We start from the raw sequence: 13,708 nt of genomic DNA, 5'->3' as shown, positions 1-13,708 counted from the left end.
GAAGTTTTCAAGCTATTAAGGGGAACTGATAGGGTAGATAGAGAGAATCTGTTTCTGCTGGTTGGGGAGTCTAGGAGTAGGGACATAGCCTAAAAATTAGAGCCAGGAGTGAAGTTAGGAAACACTTCTACACGCAAAGGATGGTAGAGGTTTGGCACACTTCTCCACAAACGGCAGTTGATGCTAGCTCAATTGTTAATTTTAAATGAGACTGATAGATTTTTGTTAGCCCCATATCCCTTTATACCTTTGGTTAAGGCGGGTATATGGAGTTAGGTCACAGATCAGCCATGATCTCGTTGAATGGCGGAACAGGCTCGAGGGGTGAAATGGCCGACTCCTGTGTGTATGTTCCTGGATCACTGAAGGTTCACGGCCAATGCAGAGAAGCTAAAGCTAACTGGTTCTATTAATACAACCCAATACCCTTTCAATACAAATTAAAGGACACATTCTGTCATTATACAGGTCACTGGTTAGACCACATCTGGAGTACTGTGCCAGTTGTGGTCAGTAACTGGCCACAACTGGCACAGCTGGATGATGTAGTGGCCTTGGAAAAGGTTCAGAGAGCTACAAGAATGATTCCTAGTTTAAAGAACCTTAGTTACTCATAAGTTTAAGGAGCTGGGTTTATTTACTTTAGAGCAGCATAGTCTTAGAGACAACCTGATAGAGGTTTATAAAATAATGAAAGGACTGGATTGCCTGCTTATTGATGATAAATTATTTTAGTTTGGTAGATTGGGGAGGACCACGGGACTTGCATTTAAACTACACAAAGTAGAAATAGACTGGACGTTGGGCGGCTCTTTTCCCAGAGAGTAGTAAGTCTTTGGAATACGTTGGCGGCTGGTGTGGTGAGTGCTGACTCTCTGCGTCCCAGAGGGAGCTGGACCAGTTCCTGACTGGGGCAGAGATCGCATCATAGAGAAGATCAGTGTCTTTATGGCTAACGCTTGGTCCATGTGACCTCCTGGACTGGTTTCAATTACCGGAGAGGGAGGAGTTTTCCAGTGTATTTTTCCCCTTATTGGCACTGGCTTTTTCTGTTCTTTTGCCTCTCCAAGGAGATTACATGACTGTGGGGGATGGGAAGTGTTTAGTCACGATGCTCCGTCCGTTACAAGTGTGAGGCAGGCTTGATGGACTAACTGGTCTTTTTCTGCCTGTCGGTATGCTGGAAGAGCACTTTTACATAAGAACATAAGAAATAGTAGGCCTTACTGCCCCTTGAGCCTACTCCGCCATTCAATCAGATCATGGCTGATCTTCGACCTCAACTCCACTTTCCCACCCAATCCCCATATCCTTCAATTCCCTTAAGAGTCCAAAAATCTATTGATGGGTATTGGGTGAGGATAGGATCGGGCTTAACTGTGATGTCCCCCACGTCAGACAGGCTGCCAATGTTCAGCGTAGGCTCACGCATGTCAAATGGCCACTCGGACAAGGTTATGGAGGCCTGGGATCTGCACCCCAACACGAGTTGGCAACTTTAGCAAATTGGCAGGAAAGAGATTGAAACAACAAATTTTATGAAGTGTCATTTTCTGAGCTATTTTCTTGTGTATCTGTCATTCTTTCTTGCTGGACAAGTGAAGAAATCTGTATCAAACATAATCGGATCTATCCCTTGCCTACTTAATTCAAATCGGCTGTGTGCATTAGATTGGTGCAGCTTATATTTTCCTTTCCTGTAATGTTTCATGCAGTGCATTACACTCGTTTAATGATATAAAATATATTTTATTTTAAAGTTGGGGCAATTTCCCAAAAGAGCTAATCATTAAGCAAAAGCTTTCAAGATCGCCTAAGGGCATTGTAGAATTCAGGTTTAAACTGTGCATTAACTTAAACTATTACCTCCCCAGCCTCACCCCGATACATATTAACATTTTTAAATGGCTACAGAAATACGGCTAGGATGTTAAAAGGATAAAACTGATCAGTTTTTCAAAATGACCATGCTTTTCTCGCTTCATCAGGTTCAGGTGCAGCAGTCACCGCAGCATGTGTCAGCGCAGCAGCTGTCTCCCCAGCTTCATTCGTCGTCTGATCAGATTCAGGTACAGGTGCAATCACAGCCGGTTACAGCTCAGCAGCAACAGACCATGCACAGTCCTACCACAGCTCAGCAGCTCCAGGCCGCTCAGATCTCTGTGCAACACGTTCAGCCTTCCCAGCAAATGCAAACGACAGAAATCTCCGACGAACACATTCAGCACCAGCAGATCCAAGCTCAGCTTGTCTCTGGCCAAACGCAGCAGATTCAGATTCAGACAGTAGGCACCCTCTCTCCCCCTCAACAGCAAGGGTCCCCTCGTGATGGGGACCGGCGGTCCAGTACTTCAAACGTACTCCAACCAGTCAAAAAACGCAAGGTGGACATGCCAATCACAGTTTCATACACTATTACTGGGCAGCCTGTAGCCACAGTGCTGGCTATTCCACAGGGGCAGCAGCAAGGATATGTGTCTCTGAGACCTGACTTTTTGACAGTGGACAGTGCTCACCTCTATACAACAGCAGCTGGTACAATTACCAGCCCTAGTGGGGAGACATGGACCATCCCTGTGTATTCCACACAACCTCGTACTGATATACAGCAACAGACTGCCACGCATGTCACCATCCCTCAGGAGGCCTACAATGTAGTGCACGTCAGCGGTTCACCTACCACTGTAGCTGCTGTGAAGTTGGAGGACGATAAGGATAAGTTGGTGACCTCTGGATCTGTGATGAAGAACTCTCACGAGGAGGTGGTTCACACCCTGGCCAATACCATCTTTCCGGCACAGTTTATGAATGGGAACATCCATATTCCAGTCGCAGTACAAGCAGTGGGAGGCTCGTACCAGACCCAAGCACAATCTGTGCAGCTGTGGGATCCCCAACAGCATCATCAGCAGCAGCAACAGCAGCCGCTACAGGTAAGGGAGAAAGCAGTTGGACTGTAAACTTTGGAGAAGTACAGAGCAGTTGTATTCTGCTTCACTCTGCTGAAGACAGTCCCAGATGTCAAGCTGCTCTGTGCTGAATGTGGGGGTGGGGGTGCGGGCTGGAGTTAGGGTGCTATTCAGTGCTGCTGGATTAAGGAGCAGAGGAGAATTAAATCATCTTTGGTTCTCGCTGATCCCTAGCGAGTGACTCCCACTTTAAAGTGTGGAAGTTGGTTTAGAAGATTAGGATCAACTCTGACCCCTCCCTGGATCCAGTCCCCTGCAGCAATCACTTTCTCAGCTCATAGTTGAAGAACGGTGACTTGGGTGAGATGCTTGATGCTGCCTGATGGCTGTGGAACTGTAGCCCAGCTGGAGTTTCTTTAATTAGTTTGATCACCACTGACTTTGGTAGATCATGTGTTTTTGATTGAAGTGGGTCTGAAACTGGTTCGCTGGTGAGTATTCGATTTAGTCTAAATCTCTGCACTTTGAATTTCCATAAATATTTCTATTTACACATTCCTGCTGTATACTGTATAGTTAGACCATTTATTTCTCATGTCCTTTAGCACTTTCATAGAATCATAGAAAGGTTACAGCATGGAATGAGGTCATTCGGCCCATCGAGTCTGTGCCGGCTCTATGCAAGAGCAATCCAGCTAATCCCACTCCCCCGCCCTTTCCCCGTAGCCCTGCATATTTTTTCCTTTCACGTACTTATCCAGTTCCCTTTTTGAAGGCCATGATTGAATCTACCTCCACCACCCCCTCGGGCAGCGCATTCCAGATCATAGCCACTCGCTGTGTAAAAAAAAAAAATGTTTTTCACCTTTGGTTCTTTTGCCAATCGCCTTAAATCTATGTCCTCTGATTCTTGACCCACCCACCAATCATAGAATCATAGAAAGTTATGGCACAGAAGGAGGCCATTCGGCCCATCGTGTCCGTGCCGGCTGAAAAAGAGCTGTCCAGCTTAATCCCACTTTCCAGCTCTTGGTCTGTAGCCCTGCAGGTTACAGCACTTCAAGTGCACATCCAAGTACTTTTTAAATGAGTTGAGGGTTTCTGCCTCCACCACCCTTTCAGGCAGTGAGTTCCAGACCCCCACCACCCTCTGGGTGAAAACATTTCTCCTCAGCTCCCCTCTAATCCTTCTACCAATTACTTTAAATCTGTGCCCCCTGGTCACTGACCCCTCTGCTAAGGGAAATAGGTCCTCCCTATCCACTCTATCTAGTCCCATCATAATTTTATATATCTCAGTTAATTAAATCTCCCCTCAGCCTCCTTTTGTTCCAAAGAAGAAAACCCCAGCCTATCCAATCTTTTCTCATAGCTAAAATTCTCCGGCTTTGGCAACATCCTTGTATATCTCCTCTGTACTCTCTCTAGGGCAATCACATGCGGTGACCAGAACTGTACGCAGTACTGAAGCTGTGGCCTAACCCATATTTTATACAGTTCTAGCATAACCTCCCTGCACTTACTTTTATTAGCTGAGGCATAGAATATAAGTATGCCTTTTTAACCACCTTATCTACCTGTCCTGCTTCCTTCAGGGATCTGTGGACATGAATTCCAAGGTCCCTTTGTTCCTCTACACCTCTCAGTATCCTCCCATTTATTGTGTATTCCCTTGCCTTTTTGCCCTCCCCAAATGCATTACCTCACACTTCTCAGAATTGAATTCCATTTGCCACTTTTCTGCCCACCTGACTAGTCCATTGATATCTTCCTGCAGTTCAGATTTCCTCCTCACTATCAACTGCAACGGCCAATTTTTGTAGCATCTGCAAACTTCTTGATCAAGCCCCCCACATTCAAGTCCAAATCATTATATACCACAAAAATCAAGGGACCCCACTGGAAACAGCCTTCCAGTCGCATAAAACACCCGTCGACCATTACCCTTTGCTTCCTGCCACTGAGCCAATTTTGGATCCAACTAGCCACTATCCCTGCCATGTGGGATCTTGTCAAAAGCCTTGCTAAAATCCATGTACACTACATCAAATGCGTGACCCTCCTTGTTACCGCCTCAAAAATATTCATTTGAGTTAATCAGACACGACCTTCCCTTAACAAATCCATTGCTGACTATCCTTGATTAACCCGTGCCTTTCCAAATGACGAATTATGCTGCCCCTCAGAATTGATTCCAGTAATTTGCCCACCACCGAGGTTAGACTGACTGGCCTGTAATTACTCGGCCTATCTTTTTCTCCCTTTTTAAACAATGGTACAACATTAACAGTCCTCCAATGCTTCAGCACCACGCCTGTAGCCAGGGAGGATTGGAAAATGATGGTCAGAGCCTCCGCTATTTCCTCCCTTGCTTCTCTTAACAGCCTGGGATATATTTCATCCGGGCCTGGCGATTTATCTACTTTCAAAGATGCTAAACCTCTTAATAATTCCTCTCTCACTGTTTATCCCATCCAATATTTCACACTCCTTCTCCTCCTTAACTACAATCTCTGCATCATCCCTCTCTTTTGTGAAAACAGACGCAAAGTATTCATTAAGAACCATACCCACATCTTCCACCTCCACACACAGGTTACCTTTTGGTCTCTAATCGGCCCTACTCTTTCCTTAGTTATCCTCTTGCTCTTTATGTATTTTTAAAACATTTTTGGGTTTTCCTTAATTTTATTTGCTGGTATTTTTTCATGCCCTCTCTTTGCTTTCCTAATTTCCTTTTTAATTTCACTCCTGCACTTTCTATACTCCTCTAGGCTTTCTGCAGTATTGAGCTCTCGGTGTCTGACATAAGCTTTCCTTTTTTGCCTTATCTTACCCTGTATGCTCCTTGAGATCCAGAGGGCACTAGATTTGGCAGTCCAACCCTTTTTTTCTTTGTGGGAGCATGTTTACTCTGAACCCCTTGAATGCCTCCCACTGCTGACACTGATTTACCTTCAAGTAGCTGTTTCCAGTCCACTTTTACTAAATCATGTCTCAGCTTAGTAAAACTGGCCTTTCCCCAATATAGAACTTTTTGTGGACTGGGAACAGTTTCTCTCTATCTACTCTGTCTAGGCCCTTCATGATTTTGAATGCCTCTATCAAATCCTCCTCGCAACCTTCTCTGTTCTAGGGAGAAATACCCCAGCCTCTCCACATAACTGAAGTCCCTCATCCCTGGAATCATTCTAGTAAATCTCTTCTGCACCCTCTCTAAGGCCTTCACATCTTCCCTAAAGTGTGGTGCCCAGAACTGGACACAGTACCCCAGTTGTGGCCGAACCAGTGTTTTATAAAGGTTCATCATGGCTTCCTTGCTTTTGTACTCTATGCCTCTATTTATAAAGCCCAGGACCCCGTATGCTTTTTTTAACCGCTTTCTCAACCTGCCCTGCCACCTTCAACGATTTGTGCACATATACCCCCAGATCTCTCTGTTCCTGTACCCCTTTTAGAATTGTGCCCTCTAATTTATATTGCCTCTCCTTATTCTTTCTACTGAAATGTATTACCTCGCATTTTTCTGCATTAAATTTCATCTGCCATGTGTCCGCCCATGCCCATCAGCCTGTCTATATCCTCTTGAAGTCTATCACTATCCTTCTCACTGTTTACTACCCTTCCAAGTTTTGTGTCATCTGCAAATTTTGAAATTGTGCCCTGTGCACCCAAGTCCAAGTCATTAATATATATCCGAAAAGCAGTGGTCCCAGTATCGACCCATGGGGACCACCAGTGTACACCTCCCTCCAGTCCGAAAAACAACCATTCGCCATTACTCTCTGCTTCCTGTTAACCGATTCTGCATCCATGTTGCCATTGCCCTCTTATTACATGGGCCGCAATCTTGATGACAAGCCAATTATGCGGCACTTTTTATTCAGCGCCTTTTGAAAGTCCGTATACACATCAACCGCATTGCCCTCATCTACCCTCTGTTACCTCATCAAAAAACTCTATCAAGTTAGTTATACACGATTTGCCTTTAACAAATCCCTGCTGGCTTTCCCGAATCAATCTGCACTTGTCCAGGTGACTGCTAATTCTGTCCCGGATTATCGTTTCTAAAAGTTTCCCCACCACTGAGGTTAAACTGACTGGCCTGTAGTTGCTGAGTTTATCCTTGCACCTTTTTTTGAACAAGGGTGTGACATTTGCAATTCTCCAGTCCTCTGGCACCACCCCCGTAGCTACGGATGTTTGGAAGATTATGGCCAGTCCCTCCGCAATTTCCACCCTTACTTCCCTCGGCAACCTAGGATGCGTCCCATCCGGATCGGGTGACTTATCTAGTTTAAGTACAGCTAGCCTTTCTAGTACCTCCTTTTTATCAATTTTTAGCCCATCCAGTATCTCAACTACATCTTCCTTTGCTGAGACTCTGGCAGCATCGTCTTCCTTGGTAAAGACAGATGCAAAGTACTCATTTAGTACCTCGGCCATGCCCTCTGCCACCATGTTGGTCCCTAATCGGCCCCACCCCTCCTTACTACCCGTTTACTGTTTACACACCTATAGAAGACTTTTGGATTCCCTTTTAAGTTGGCTGCCAGTCTATTCTCATGCTCTCTGAATTCAGCTCTACTTCAGCTGAATAGACCATTGATTTTGAAAACTAATTTATCTGTCTTTGCTTAAACATCTGATTTATATGCCTTTGTTCTCTTATAGTTGTAACTTCAGTAAAACTCCGTAATCTTGTCTCCCTATTTTACTGAAACTCCTGTGATTTGTGCTGCTCTGGTTCTTCTCTCTCTCGTACCTCCTAAACTCCCTGTATGTCATTTTACATCCTCTCCCTTCTCCCTGCATCCCCATTGTATTGGCTTTGAAACTCATCATGCTGTCTCCTACTCTAACTCAATCTTTCCCAGAGCCTCAAAACTTTGGAACTCCTCGTCTCCCTTGGACTCCCTTTCCTCCTACAATCTGCAGGCTTTTAAATGCAAGCTTAGTATCACCTATAAAACTTCTCAAATGAGTAGGAAATGGCCCAGATGCATGTTTCACAAATTTTTAAAAACTGTATGAGGTTGCTTTTTCAGAGTACTGTCACGTATAAGGAACTTAATTGCGTTTCTTATTTCTTCCTGATCTATTGTAGGTGATCAGTTGGTTGCACTCATTCATTAAGTACTCGAAACTCACTGCCAGAGTGACCAGTACCAGTTTAAAATAAAACACAACTAAAATACAGTATCACGTTTATTTTTAAAGTGATTTTATGACCCTCCTGGGCTTTAATTCTGTTCTGAACCTGAAACGAGTGCTGTCTTGTAATCGCTCCGATAGTCGTTTCATTTCCCCTACATGCAGCTCCAGTGGAAATGCTTTAATTTGGTTTTTACTGCATGTGAAACGTTTATCTGCATAATGCATTTTTGAAGGTAGTTGTAGAGCTTGAGATTCCTAAACAGATCCTGGATTCAAATCTGACCATTGACTGATCTTCAAGTGATTTTTGTGAAGAATTCAAAACCGGCAGGACAGTTGATGCCCCTCAGAAATATCCTGCGTTCCCCAATTCTGACATTGGTAGCAATGGTAGAGTTTCACTCCTCCATCCAACCCCTACAACTAAAGCTGCAAACCTGATGACTGCAGACAACAGTTGTGAACATTGTCAAGCTATTTAATGGCTTACCAGTAATTTTGGAGCCAATTCTTGACTTTTTCAGTGCAAATACAGTACTGTCTTTTGACATCCATGTACTTTCTGCTAGGTACACAGGAGCTATGCAGAAAGTGCTCTGATCTTTAGCGTGTCAATGGCACAAAGGTAGTGAGGAGAGAATGCACCACTTGCTTTCATGTGAATGATTTATTTTTGTTGTTGCACTGCATGATTTGCTTCTCCAACTTCAAACCTTGAACCATCAAGGCTTTCCAAAATAATCGAGAGAGGTAAATATAACTCTTAATCCCTCATCACCTCCATGCCTCAACAGAATTTGTGTGCATTTAGCTATTAACAAATTTCCCCTCCATTTTTATGGATCGATTCTGTTACTGACGTGGATTGTGCGTATTTCGTTTTTAATTAGATCAAATTCTGGCTGCTGTTCGAGACGAAATATGGACCTTTTTGATTCCTGAGCAAAAGTGGTTTGCTGATGTTTAAATTAATATGGGTGGAATCAGGGTAAATCATGGGTATCCTACAAACTTGAGCTACTGGTTTATTGGGTTGTGAGCATCCAGTAACGTCCAGACGCATATAGTTTCCCGCTGATTGGATTGTAGGGATCTAATTGAGCTTGCATATATGTCTGTGTATAATATAAAAGTTTGATATATTCATATGTTGTGGCTTTTGTATTTATGAAAAGTGATATTGATTAGAACTGGGCTTTAAACCAGGATATTGGGGAAAAAACACTTCCAAAATCCTGGTGACTGATACCGATCAGAAACTCACATTGTATTCCTGAACTTGAGGGGAAAGATGTGATCAGACTGATTCCAAAAGTGATGTAGAAAAAGACAAAACAGCCGTGTCAGTAATCAGGACTTTTTGTAAAATCAAAGACTATTTTTATATTCCAAAACAGTTCTTTCATAGAGTTGTTAATACATTTCTCATTTGCTTCATGTTGTATTTGTTAGTATTTTTCCAAATAATTGTTTTAATATCGCTAATTAAATATTGTTGGCTATCCATAAGAGTTTATAATGTCTGCCAATCTGCAGATTATTGTTAGTAAGCTAACTGTTAACCCCTGAGCCTCTCAACTCTGCAAAGGCATTTTACATAAACAAGATCAGTTTATGGGAACCGTTGAAAGAAAATGGTCCTATAAAACCCAAAATTGTAACAAAGCAAAGTTACCAAAAAAAATGTGAACCTAAAATATGAGTGGCTCACGGAGCCTAACCTATTCTAGATAAAGCAGCATGAAATGCGTAGCATGTATTTGATTAGTAACCTTACTAAGGAGAGGTGTTTTAGCTTTGTGCTGTTTCTATGTGGTTGTTCACAGACAGTAAGTGTTTCCTGAATATGCTGTGACTTGTGTTATAATCATCCTGAAAAATGTTCCTTTTTTGTCACTAGGCCCAATCAGTCCAGGTGGCCGAGGTGGAGCCTCAACCTCCACCCCCACCAGAAATGCTTTTGCCAAACACCTTGAAACCAGAGGAAGGCCTTGGTGTCTGGAAAAGTTGGGCAGAGACCAAGAATGCAGAGTTTGAGAAAGACTCTGAGAACAGGCCAGCTCCTATTGGTAGTAAGTACTATCACAGCTGAAATAACCCGCCAAAGAATGTTGATGTACAGATAAATGCAGCAATGTTTTGGGGTGGAAGAATTTGATCTCAAACATCTGGTATTGAAAACCTCAGATGGGAAACATTGGACCGGCGATGCAATTGTACAGTGCACTCGAGCCTGCTATGGCGCGGTAGATTGTGACCAAGGATCTTCCCACTTCCGTCAGTCAAATGGTTGCTAAGAGATGTGTAAAAACACTCTTACAACAAATCTTTCTCCCCATCCCCATGGGATAACAGTATGGCTGAGAGTCCATCAGGCTGGGGGATTGAGTTTACATTTGAACACTGATGTTTGCACCATATATACATTTAATTTTCTACCCTGTTTTGAGGCTGCCTGCCACTGAGATTCAGCTGCTGGAATGTTGGGTGTGTTCACTGAATTAGCGTACGTGGTGTATATTCTATTAAAGAAATGAGGGTTTTACATCAGAGCAGAATGTCTTGAAAGCATGTCTCAAAGTAGGGATAAACAAAATATTGGGTGTACTAGTGGGCATTTGCATTGGTTGTGTATTTCCAAAACTGTAAGCAGTGCTGTCATTGAAGAGTTCAGTATTGAAGGTATTTTCTCATAGGAGCCAATAATCAAGTGGGAAAATGAATCATAAACTTCTTCAAAAAATGGTGCTGTCTCAGTTTTTTTAAAATCGCATTAACATTGAATGTACAGGGAAGGCAGGCAGGCCTGCTATGGCTTTCTGCCAAGTTTTCTAGAAGCGTGTGCCAGTGCAATCCTAGGTTAATTCGACCTTTTTCTACCTCTGAGTGGGGTGGGGGAAAGTGACTCATTCCAGGCCCTTCTATCGAGCCCTCTGGCGTGGCCTGCCCTATTTTCCCACCATTTCATCTGCTCTGAATAACAAGTGTGTTGCTTTTTGTTCAGGAGTGCACAGGTCACAGTCCTGAACTATAAGGCTCGTAACAGCTAGCTCCCCTACGGTATTTTACAACAAAAAAAATTGATGCAAATCCAGGGCATACAGATATAGCTCGCACGCACATCGCTGTTTTTTGTTATCTCGATTAGAATCAATAGAGACTTGTATATAAAAAACTAAACAGAAAATGTTGCAAACACTGGTGCGGCAGAATCTGTAAAGAGAAAGGGTTGCTGTGCAGATGAAGACTCTTTGGGCCTATTTTTTGTGTGTGGCCAATGTTTTGGGTAGACACCTTCCTGCCAAAACGTTAACCTGCTTTTTTTTCTCATTTTTTAAATGGTGACAGATTTGTGTGTTTGCAATATGTTCCACTTTTATTTCAGGGTCAGCATTTGGTGATATGTGAAATTGGCACTTCCAAAAAAGAATTAACTAATGTTTTTGTTCTGTGCATTAATTTGTTTAAAGGAAAACCATTCCCAGCATATCCTGCTAGCCATTCCTAATTGCCTCTGACGTGTAATCTCAGCAATCTTGCACAGCGACTTTATAGAAACTGTAGCTATAAAATATGCTGGGTAACCCTGGTGTTTTCTCTCCTCCAAGGGCGTCAGCCATTGCGATTCCAGGAGGACCTTCTATCATCAGCAGTAGCAGAACTGAATTACGGACTGTGTCTAATGCTGAAAGAAGCTCGCAATCCGGAGGGTGAGGCATACGATCCGGACATGCTGTACTACGTATGTCTCTGCATACAAAAGGTACAGCCAGCTGACAGATGTGTAAATACGTAGAAACATAGAAAATCTATGTTTCTATCTAGGTTGGGTCTATACTCATTGAAGTAGATTGAACAGGTATACTCATTGGAGTTTAGAAGAATGAGAGGAGATCTTATTGAAACATACAAGATTCTGAGAGGATGTTACCCCTCATGGGGGAATCTAAAACTAGGGGGCATAGTCTCGGAATAAGGAGTCGCCCATTTTAAGACGGAAATGAGGAGGAATTTCTTCTCCCAGAGGGTCGTGAATCTTTGGAATTCTTTACCCCAAAAAGCTATGGAGGCTGAGTCATTGAATACATTCAAGGCTGAGTTAGACAAATTTTGATCAGCAAGGGAGTCAAAGGATATGGGGAAAGGGTGGGAAAGTGGAGTTGAGGTAAAAAATCAGATCAGCCATGATCTCATTGAATGGCGGAGCAGGCTCGAGGGGCCGACTGGCCTACTCCTGCTCCTGCCTCGGTCTTATGGTAAAATAGGATCAGGGGTAGGCCATTCAGCCCTTTGTGCCTGCTCCGCCATTCAAAATGATCATGGCTGATCCTCTATCTCAATACTATATTCCTGCTCTCTCCCCATACCCTTTGATGCCTTTTGTGTCGAGAAATCTATCTCGCTCCTTCTTAAATATATTCAGTGATTTGGCCTCCACAGCCCTCAGCAATCGCTGTAGTCCTGAATTTTTTAAAAAAATGCTGTCCCATTCTGGCATTCAATATGAAGAATATCTGAAGAATTGATTGTTGTCAAATGTGAGTGTTGGAAAAGGTACCAATGTTGGTCAAGTTAGTATTAGTAAAAAAAAAGTGCTGGAGAAAATAATGGGACTGAAAGCCGATAAATCCTCGGGGACTGATAATCTGCATCCCAGAGTACTAAAAGAGGTAGCCATGGAAATAGTGGATGCATTAGCTGTCATCTTCCAAAATTCTACAGATTATGGAACAGTTCCTGCAGATTGGAGGGTGGCAAATGTAATCCCACTATTTAAAAAAGAAAGGAGAGAGAAAACAGGGAACTACAGACCGGTTAGCCGAACATCAGTAGTAGGGAAAATACTAGTCTATTATAAAGGATGTGATAACAGGACATTTAGAAAATATCAATGGGATTAGACAAAGTCAACATGGATTTTTTTTTTTATTCGTTCATGGGATGTGGGCATCGCTGGTGAGGCCAGCATTTATTGCCCATCCCTAATTTCCCTTGAGAAGGTGGTGGTGAGCCGCCGCCTTGAACCGCTGCAGTCCGTGTGGTGAAGGTTCTCCCACAGTGCTGTTAGGAAGGAAGTTCCATGATTTTGACCCAGCGACGATGAAGGAACGGCGATATATTTCCAAGTCGGGATGGTGTGTGACTTGGAGGGGAACGTGCAGGTGGTGTTTTTCCCATGTACCTGCTGCTCTTATCCTTCTAGGTGGTAGAGGTCGTGGGTTTGGGAGGTGCTGTTGAAGAAGCCTTGGTGAGTTGCTGCAGTGCATCCTGTGGATGGTAGACACTGCAGCCACAGTGCGCCGGTGGTGAAGGGAGTGAATGTTTAGGGTGGTGGATGGGGTGCCAATCAAGCGGGCTGCTTTGTCCTGGATGGTGTCGAGCTTCTTGAGTGTTGTTGGAGCTGCACTCATCCAGGCAAATGGAGAGTATTCCATCACACTCCTGACTTGTGCCTTGTAGATGGTGGAAAGGCTTTGGGGAGTCAGGAGGTGAGTCACTTGCTGCAGAATACCCAGCCTCTGACCTGCTCTTGTAGCCACAGTATTTATATGGCTGGTCCAGTTAAGTTTCTGGTCAATGGTGACCCCCAGGATGTTGATGGTGGGGGATTCGGTGATGGTAATGCCGTTGAATGTCTCTTG

The 13,708-nt window shown here is 43.6% G+C and overlaps 1 protein-coding gene across 4 annotated transcripts in view; it reads left to right on the top strand.

The window, feature by feature from the left end:
• The window catches only part of LOC137333960 (transcriptional regulator QRICH1-like), a 60,464-nt gene that overhangs the window by 19,549 nt on the left and 27,207 nt on the right, over positions 1–13,708 (top strand). For all 4 annotated transcript variants that reach the window (XM_067998330.1, XM_067998328.1, XM_067998331.1 and 1 more), the window contains 3 exons: positions 1,989–2,933; positions 9,967–10,138; positions 11,675–11,829. In XM_067998330.1, the coding sequence (XP_067854431.1) occupies positions 1,989–2,933; positions 9,967–10,138; positions 11,675–11,829 (1,272 nt within the window). The remainder of the gene's footprint in view (positions 1–1,988; positions 2,934–9,966; positions 10,139–11,674; positions 11,830–13,708) is intronic.

This window comes from Heptranchias perlo, chromosome 17, assembly GCF_035084215.1.
Source record: "Heptranchias perlo isolate sHepPer1 chromosome 17, sHepPer1.hap1, whole genome shotgun sequence".
Taxonomy (NCBI): domain Eukaryota; kingdom Metazoa; phylum Chordata; class Chondrichthyes; order Hexanchiformes; family Hexanchidae; genus Heptranchias; species Heptranchias perlo.
Note: the sequence above shows the minus strand (reverse complement) of the source record. Positions and strands in the feature narration are given on the sequence as shown.